Source organism: Electrophorus electricus, chromosome 17 (genome assembly GCF_041902795.1).
Source record: "Electrophorus electricus isolate QZ-2024a chromosome 17, ASM4190279v1, whole genome shotgun sequence".
Taxonomy (NCBI): Eukaryota; Metazoa; Chordata; class Actinopteri; order Gymnotiformes; family Gymnotidae; genus Electrophorus; species Electrophorus electricus.
In genome coordinates, this window is record NC_137513.1 from 7537501 (window position 1) to 7546892 (window position 9392).

Below are 9392 nucleotides of genomic sequence, written 5' to 3' on the forward strand. Positions count from 1 at the left end.
GTGTGTGTGTGTGTGTGTGTGTGTAGTCTACATTTTCTCAGTAGAGCTGGGCTGTGGGTTGGGCGTGACCGTGGTGTGTGTGTGTGTGTGTAGTCTACATTTTCTCAGTAGAGCTGGGCTGTGGGTTGGGCATGACCATGGTGTGTGTGTGTGTGTGTGTGTGTGTGTGTGTGTGTGTGTGTGTGTAGTCTACATTCCCTCAGTAGAGCTGGGCTGTGGGTTGGGCATGACCATGGTGTGTGTGTGTGTGTGTGTGTGTGTGTGTGTGTGTGTGTGTGTGTGTGTGTGTGTGTGTGTGTGTGTGTGTAGTCTACATTCCCTCAGTAGAGCTGGGCTGTGGGTTGGGCGTGACCGTGGTGTGTGTGTGTGTGTGTGTGTGTGTGTGTGTGTGTGTGTGTGTGTGTGTGTGTGTAGTCTACATTTTCTCAGTAGAGCTGGGCTGTGGGTTGGGCATGACCGTGGTGTGTGTGTGTGTGTGTGTGTGTGTGTGTGTGTGTGTGTGTAGTCTACATTCCCTCAGTAGAGCTGGGCTGTGGGTTGGGCGTGACCGTGGTGTGTGTGTGTGTGTGTGTGTGTGTGTGTGTAGTTTACATTTCCTCAGTAGAGCTGGGCTGTGGGTTGGGCGTGACCGTGGTGTGTGTGTGTGTGTGTGTGTGTGTGTGTGTGTGTGTGTAGTCTACATTCCCTCAGTAGAGCTGGGCTGTGGGTTGGGTGTGACCGTGGTGTGTGTGTGTGTGTGTGTGTGTGTGTGTGTGTAGTCTACATTCCCTCAGTAGAGCTGGGCTGTGGGTTGGGCGTGACCGTGGTGTGTGTGTGTGTGTGTGTGTGTGTGTGTGTGTGTGTGTGTAGTTTACATTTCCTCAGTAGAGCTGGGCTGTGGGTTGGGCGTGACCGTGGTGTGTGTGTGTGTGTGTGTGTGTGTGTGTGTGTGTGTGTAGTCTACATTCCCTCAGTAGAGCTGGGCTGTGGGTTGGGCGTGACTCTGGCTTTGGCTCTGCTCCTCTTCGTGCTGTATCGTGTCTTCCGCCTCGAGGTGCACCTGCTCTACCGTTCTTGGTTCGGCACTGACGAGAGAGACGCAGGTACAATATACACGTACACACATCAGAGCGCGCAGATTACTAACACACATGCACTCTGCAACTGAAGGATATTCCTCTATGGATATCAGAAATCAATACCAAAAAGCATTTGTACATTTTTTTTCTCAAATTACTGAGTTGAGAAAAAAATAACTGCCAAAATATATTCTGCTTCTCCTGTAAGTCAGCCTGTAGAGCATGAAATGTTCATTCAAACGTCACAGCTGTAGTTTCGGATTTAGCAGGAGTTTTTCAGCCCGCGTCAGTCGTCTTTATGTATTAATGTCATATGCACAGGCTCAAAAGGAAGGGTGGGTTTTATGCGCTGGTTACCCGCGTAACATTAGTGGGGGCGTGGATCGCAGTGCTCATCTATACCGTGCTGAAAGTTAGTGTTTGATGCGGTTTCACTCATGGTCAAAGCAAAGAAACATAGAGGTGAAGAGAGCAGGCGATCCCACGCTAAAACCAGAATAAACATTGCCTTGGCTTTTCAGAGGTGGCAAATCCTTAAAGGGGTTCAGGGGTGATGCTGAAGAGGAAAATTATTGTTGGTTTTTTGCTAGCTAGCTGCTGCAAATGGCCATCCAGATTAGCCTTTTAATTGTGAAGTTGTGTGGCTAGCTCATTTGCTAAAATTTGCCAGTAACTTTGTTAAATTTTTTTTTTTTTTTTGAGGTTGTTGATATTTTCTCAGATAATATCCAGTCACCATCTGCCATTGTGTACAATGCTATATGTAATATTTGTTCACATTACAAACAGTTGCTACATTTGTTTCTCAATGCCAAGTTTACGTCTTGAGTCCGAACTAAAACATCTGGGGAATGTTTAATGATGTGGGATGTGTATATTTTATGTTTATGTATAGATGATAAAGCTGTATGATGTAGGATGTGTGTGTGTGTGTGTGTGTGTGTGTGTGTGTGTGTGTGTGTGTGTGTGTGTGTGTATATATGATGTGAGTATGTTTTGTCTGTAGGCAGCTGTTGGCACAATATGTATATATGTCTGTGCGTGTAAATTACGAGCAGTTTGATGTGTATACTGTGTCTGTGTGCAGACAATAAGGAGTATGATGTATATATCTCATACGCACGGGATGGTGAGGAGGAGGAGTTTGTCATGACAACCCTGCGACGGGTGCTTGAGGTGGACCTTGGATACTCTGTCTGCATCTTCGACAGAGACAGCATACCAGGAGGGAGTGAGTGTGCACACAGTACAGAGTGTGGTGTGTGAGTGTGTGTGTGAGTGTGTGTGTGAGTGTGTGTGTGAGTGTGTGTGTGAGTGAGTGTGTGAGTGAGTGTGTGTGTGTGAGTGTGTGTGTGTGAGTGTGTGTGTGTGCGTGTGTGTGAGTTGCACAGCGTAAGTTGATATTAATACTTGCATGTTGTAATCCTGGCATTTTTATTTGTTTGTGTCTATGGGTATGTTTCCAAGTGTGTGTGTGTGTGTGTGTGTGTGTGTGTGTGTGTGTGTGTGTGTGTGTGTGTGTGTGTGCGTGTGCGTGTGCGTGTGTGTGTGTGTGTGTGTGTGCGTGTGCGTGTGCGTGTGTGCGTGTGTGTGTGTGTGTGTGTGTGTGTGTGTGTGTGTGTGTGCACGTGTGTGTGTGTGTGTGTGTGTGTGTGTGTGTGTCTTCACTTGCGTGTAGAAAAAAGTGCGGTAAAATACTTTGTGTATGTTTAATTCTGATGCATGTGTGTGCGTAGCTATAACGGACGACACCCTGCATTTTGTCGGGCGCAGCCGTCGGTTGCTGGTGGTAGTGAGCGCGTGCAGCGCGGTGCGGGGGACCCAGGCTCTGCTGGAGCTCCAGGCCGGGCTGGCCAGCATGCTGCGCGGGGGCAGCCTCAGGGTGGTCCTGGTCGAGTATAAACCCGTCCGCAAGCAGAAGTGGGTGCGAGAGCTCCGCCAGGCACGCCTCGCCCTCACGCTCGTCCGCTGGGAGGGCGAGAAGTCCGTGCCGCTCTCGTCTCGCTTCTGGAAACGGCTGCAGCTGGAGATGCCCGTGCGCCGGTGCACGGCGGCACACCACACACACCACACACTCCACACACACGAGTCAAAACACACAGCCAGCACACAGCACACATATGACACGAAACACGATGGAGAGCGCGGACATGATGCGGCAGACACCCACCACACCCAACTCAAGGAATTCACACAGATGTGTGAGAGCACAGCTCTAATTCTGGATACTTTACATGCATCTGACATGCACACATAAGTCATGCGCACACACACAGACTATACAAATGGGAAAAACAGATAACACCTTAATGGCAGCAGAAGCACTCTTAGTGCATTCAGATTTTGCAAGAACATGTAGGTTCTCTCAGAGTTGGGTGTTTTCAGTTTAATTTGTATTTTCCAATAATTATTTTTTTGGTACTTAGAGGTACTGATATTGTGAAAGGCTCCTCTAAGAAAATCAGTCCAATGATGTATCAGGTTTTTTAGTGCGTGTCCTCATCAGTGTCAGAGGTGATCACTGTTGGGGATGTTGTTGAATCAGATTATTTTGATCCAGCAAATATGAATAATTTCCGTCACTTTAATCACGTCGAATCCGGGATTCACCAATGTGCTTTATGTACTGCAAGGCAGGGTACAGTCTTTCTACACATCCCTGTCATCTTCTAATTGACTATTTTCTGTTTTTTGTTTTTGTTATTTTATTGCCATTTTATACTCATCCATTTCAGAATCATGTATAGGATATATTTATACATTTATATAATCTATGTTATAAATATTTTCGTCACATTGATATGTTTTCTGTTTAATAATTGTTTTTGTATTACACTGTTTCATGCATTTCATTAAAACCACGTTGGTGTCAAGTGACTGTGTGTAATTGTGTGCCTTCATATATAAGAGAGGGGAGAGCTCATACTACTGTCTATATAAACTGCATGACTTAATAGTTAAATGCAGAGTTTACTTTCCAAAGACTACAGAGTAAACAACCACATGCCAGACCATGTGCCTGCGTGTCATTGCAGGTAAAATACAAAAACTTGGCTCTGAATGGAGTTCCCAGCATTTATACCCACTAGATGACACAAATACAATACTTTCATTTCTGTTTTGCTTAAAGGTCAGTCTGGCTATAGTTGTATTTATTTCCAGTTTAATGTCATTTCCCGTTAACAAAGGCCTCCCTACCCCACTACAAGTCTATCCTCTAGGATTTCTTCAGATCACTTTGATTCACGTCATTTTAATGTGACAAATGTCCTCATCATTTGATTTGTGGCCAGGTCACATTGTGAAGTTAATTAAAGCTACTCCATGGCCTATAACACTACATTAATGCCTTATGACATCTGCAGGACCCATGAGCCATGAGGATGTAGTATTGCCACCAGTAATGACATCTATATATAGTTCTACTGTATCTCTATCTATATATCTATTAACCATATATAGTTATGCTGTATGGTAATAATAAGAAGGCACCCTCTCCCACCTCAGTGTTATTGAGTGCTGCATATTTGAAGGTGATTTATGCAGACCCAATTTCAAACAATTTCATTGTTTTGTTTCAACTTAACGTGACTGGTAATGCCATGTGATTTAATGCTGTGAATCATGAATGATATGGCAATTATGGGATTATTTCAGGTTTTGTACACAACAGCTCGACACTGTGTGACCAAAGTTGGTCGTGGAGTTATAGAGAGCTTTTTTTTTTGGGTGGGGGGATTTAAATGAGTGTGTGTGTGTGTGTGTGTGTGTGTGTGTGTGTGTGTGGGGTGTAGTGCATTTTCCTTGAACAAGCACATTCATAGATTAGCGTTTGAGCTGGTACACAGAAGACTATATAAGGGTGAGGGTTATGATTTAAGACTTAACACTTTTAGGATAGACATGTTAAAAGATGAAATGTACCTCTTGTGTAATGAGGATGCGTTGTGTTTGTGCATTGTCCTATTGGTGCTTAGGTGGTGAACTGCTGTTGTGCATGGATGTTATCTGTTTGTGCTGTTATATTCTATGTGTGTTGTTATATTCCGTGTGTCATACCTCTATGTGTGTGTGTGTGTGTGTGTGTGTGTGTGGGGTGTAGTGCATTTTCCTTGAACAAGCACATTCATAGATTAGCGTTTGAGCTGGTACACAGAAGACTATATAAGGGTGAGGGTTATGATTTAAGACTTAACACTTTTAGGATAGACATGTTAAAAGATGAAATGTACCTCTTGTGTAATGAGGATGCGTTGTGTTTGTGCATTGTCCTATTGGTGCTTAGGTGGTGAACTGCTGTTGTGCATGGATGTTATCTGTTTGTGCTGTTATATTCTATGTGTGTTGTTATATTCCGTGTGTCATACCTCTATGTGTGTGTGTGTGTGTGTGTGTGTGTGTGTGTGTGCGTGTGTATCAGACCTGGTGGAGTGTGTGCTCAGGTGTATGCAGGCGAGTCGTCGGCTGATGGTGGTCCTGAGCAGCGAGTGTGTGTGTGAGAAGAGTGTCAGTCTGCTGGAATGTCGGCTGTGCGTGTACGTGCACCACACCTGCCACACACCGCTCATCACAGTGCGCCACCGCACACTCAGCAGCCCCTGCAGTGAGCTGACAGAACTGCGCAAGATCTCTACCTGCATCCACTGGCACGGGCCGCACTCGGAGCACATGAGTTCCCGCTTCTGGAAGCTTCTCCGGATGGCACTTCCCCTGCGGCCCCTGGCCCTCGGCCCGAGACTCATCGACAGTACATCCTCGCATTCCGACCTGGCGTCTGCCGCGGTGCGACACCCGCACACCCTCAGCCACACACAACGGAGCGCAGGCTCCGGCAACGAGGCGGGCCATGTAGGGCGCCACGGCACACAGCGACTACGGGGGGGCGATGGTCCTGGGGGCAGAAGGCGGGGCTGTGATTTAAGGGGTCAGGGTTGTGCGGTGTGCGTGAGTTTTCAGGAGAGTCGGCACATTTGGGATGGTGCCAGCATTCCGCAGTGGAATACACACCTGCAGCAGCCGATGGCAAATGGGACACTTACACATACTACACATTCCTTGACCTTTGACCCTGGAAATGACCACAACAGTGAAACCAGACATAATCACTGCACATGTGAGAACAACAGCAACAACAGTGAGCTACAGACAACGCACTGCTAACACACACATATACAAAATACACTGCCAAACTACATAGGGAACATGCATGCGCACACATGCACACACACACATGCACACACTCACTCAGGACCACACAGTTGAACACAGTTGAACACTCATGAACACACACACTGCCAGATTATAAACAAAACACTGCTAGCACACAACTGAACTACAGACTATTTAATGGTATCGTAAACACATAAATACATGACTAAACTTTAGCCTGTAGACACGTGCGCACAAAATACTAGTCTCTCTCTTACACACATGCAGACACAGCTGCACACGCACAAACACAAAAGCGTGTGCACAAAAACAAAGACACACATACAGGCAATTAACTTTACAGCTGTAACTTTATTTTTAGTCACTGCAGGAAATAAAGTGTATTTCTGATCTTATGTGGTCTAGTCTTTTCCTTCTTTAGACAATATTTCCCTAGTAGCCAGCAGATGTCACTCTCTCTCTCTCTCTCTCTCTCTTTCCATCTCTCTCTCTCTCTCTCTCTCTCTCTCTCCCTCTCTCTCTCTCTCTTTCCATCCCCCTCTCTCTCTCTCCCTCTCCCTCTCTCTCTCTCTCTCTTTCCATCTCTCTCTCTCTCTCTCTCTCTCTCTCTCTCTCTCTCTCTCTCTCTCTCTCTCTCTCTTTCCATCTCCCTCTCGATCTCACTCTATTTAGCCTACAGTCTACAGTGACAGTAAAGTTTTTATTGCATGGAGACTTTTTTAAGGTTGGTGTAAATGTAATAAAAGTTCAGAAGTAGACTGAGCTGCATTTAGCTACAGTAATATACATTTTAATGGATAAAAAAACCTTAAAGAATAAGCAAGTGTGTTTGAGAACATATTTGCATTTGAGTGGATACTGCGTAGTCTGTGGTTTAGTCATGTGTGTGCAGAATCATTTTATTGGCCTTTTGGGGGCGAGTATAATTTTTAACAACTGATTCAAATGCAAATGGCTGTTATGTGATTGTGTGTGGTATATGTCTGTGTGAACTTTGTGTGTGTGTAATAGAGAGGGTTTCCGAGTGTGTTGGTTTGTGGTGTGTTGCTGCTTCTGTGGAACATTCAGGAAATGCTACACATGACGTTCCTTATAGGAAGTAAAACCTAATGTCAGAAAGTTGAGCAACATGTTCCATTAGCACGGTCTACTAACAGTATGTGCACACACACACACACATTAAAACCCCTTAAACTCATCAGTGATACACACACACACACACACACACACACACAGATACATTTACACACTGCTGACAGTGCTTCACACACTATGTGAGATAATCCCAGGAACGCTTCCTGTTGTGTGTGTCAGTGTAGACTTAAACCCCCACAGGGAGATTCTGTTGCGGACATTCAGCCAGTGGCTACTCCTAACCCCCTTCCCTTATGCATTACAAACGTACAACAAACTAAGTGCTGGAGGTAATATTAGTGCAATGTGCATTCATTTTACATGCACAGATGTTCAACCTCAAATCAGCAGCAGTACATCCGTTTAATGAACTTTATTCCTTTAACGACCTCCATGCCTGCAGTGGCGCACATGTTCTGATGCTGTCTGAGCGGTGAGTTGAAGATGAGCTCATGCTCCCTCTCTCACGCTTCACTACACATCTGAAAATCCTGCTGTGTAAAAATGTTGTGACCCAGAGTCATATGTGGCCTAAATCACTGGGCTAACAACACTATATCTGACTTAGCAACATGACTGTACGTCACACCTGGGACTTTCCCCACTTCATATGTGACACATTTCTTGTTATATTCCCTGGAGGGCAGCCAGAAGCAGACTTACTGAAGCTGGGAGGCGGTGCCACATACACACCCCTGCCACATTTTTTTTTTCTGGGCCTACACGTGTTAGGGTGACAGGTAGAGCTGGCCAGTTAAGAGCAGTCGGACTGTCTATGGACGGAGGCGACGTGTGCGTTTGCAGATATTGACAGATAGTGCTGAATCAGTAAAAGATCTGGCAATCATAAACCAAGTGTGAGTTAATCAAGTAAGTAGGCAGGGAGGTGAAAGGTCTCGGAGACCGTGCATCTAATGTCACAGCTGGTGACGGCATAGATTTTGAGGTTATACTTGGAAAGAAGAAAGATCACAAAGACCACAAGAATTTATATTTTATGTTAGATTTAATGGTAACATTGAAGGACAGGTTGTTTTACCTGCACAAATATAAAACGTTACTGAGTGTTAACTACAAACAAAGTAGGCCTAGCCATCTTGTTTTTCCCAATTAGAAGTTGTAATTGGAGAATGCTTTGCCATTCGGTCGCATTTATGACCAAGTGGGAAATTGGACATTTCCAGCTCCCAAGTAGGAAAAGTCAATTTGAACGCCAGACATCTCTTTCGGGATGTCGGGGTTTTTCAAGAGCTCCGACTTCTCCGATTAGAGATGGTGACGTCACTTTAACATGGCAGCGCTAACAGTGGAAAGTAAGAACAACAAATAACAGCTTTTTAAAAACTTTAAAGTACTCTTTCAAGTTTCGGATTATATACGAAATTACTAATTACTGAGTGACACTTCGACAAGTATAAGGTTGATTAATTTGCGTAATCAAACTAATTATTTTTTAAAGAGCGATTAACGATGTATTATCGCATCCTCTTAACAAATAAAAAAACGAACCTAATAATTCTGTTTCCAGTTTTTGTGGATAGCATTGTGAGCTTTTTAATTTATAACTGACTAGGATTTTCTGATATGGAGTTAAATAAACTGAAAGGGTGATTAGCCGGGCAAAATACAAAGGGAACACTACGGCAGGACTCCATCTCGTCTTGAGCGAGGTTGATCTTTTGGCACAGCAAGCGCCGGTTCCCCATTCACAGCTCCAGATACGTGTGCGTTTAATGTGGGAAGTAGGAGGTTCCACGCTGGAAAAGCCCGCGCTCCCGGTCACGTATGCAGCGTTGCTGCAGACTGGACCTCCTCCACACAGGTGGACGTCATTTAGCGTGATAGCTGAGAAGTCCCAAACGGCACCTTTCTGTGATGCTATGTTCGGTAGGACTGTTCCTAGTATTTTTAAAGGTGTTTTAAAAAAATACGAAACTACACACGAATATTAAAATACATGTACGTTTTAACAGTCTTATAAGCTTTTGATTTAAAGAGGGCTGGGTTCACTTAACATATTAATACTTATGT

General features: G+C 44.8%; 1 protein-coding gene across 21 annotated transcripts in view; it reads left to right on the forward strand.

The window, feature by feature from the left end:
• Positions 1–6595, forward strand: part of il1rap (interleukin 1 receptor accessory protein) — a 21532-nt gene extending 14937 nt beyond the window's left edge. For 6 of the 21 annotated variants that reach the window (XM_081699942.1, XM_081699950.1, XM_081699951.1 and 3 more), the window contains 3 exons: positions 939–1082; positions 2146–2289; positions 5479–6592. In XM_081699942.1, coding sequence (XP_081556068.1) covers positions 939–1082; positions 2146–2289; positions 5479–6218 — 1028 coding nt within the window. In that variant the 3' untranslated portion in view covers positions 6219–6592. Of the gene's footprint in view, positions 1–938; positions 1083–2145; positions 2290–2794; positions 3932–5478 lie in introns of those variants that run through there. The other 15 variants (XM_081699962.1, XM_081699963.1, XM_081699946.1 and 12 more) reach the window with 8 other exon arrangements.
• The last annotated feature ends 2797 nt before the right edge of the window (positions 6596–9392 follow it).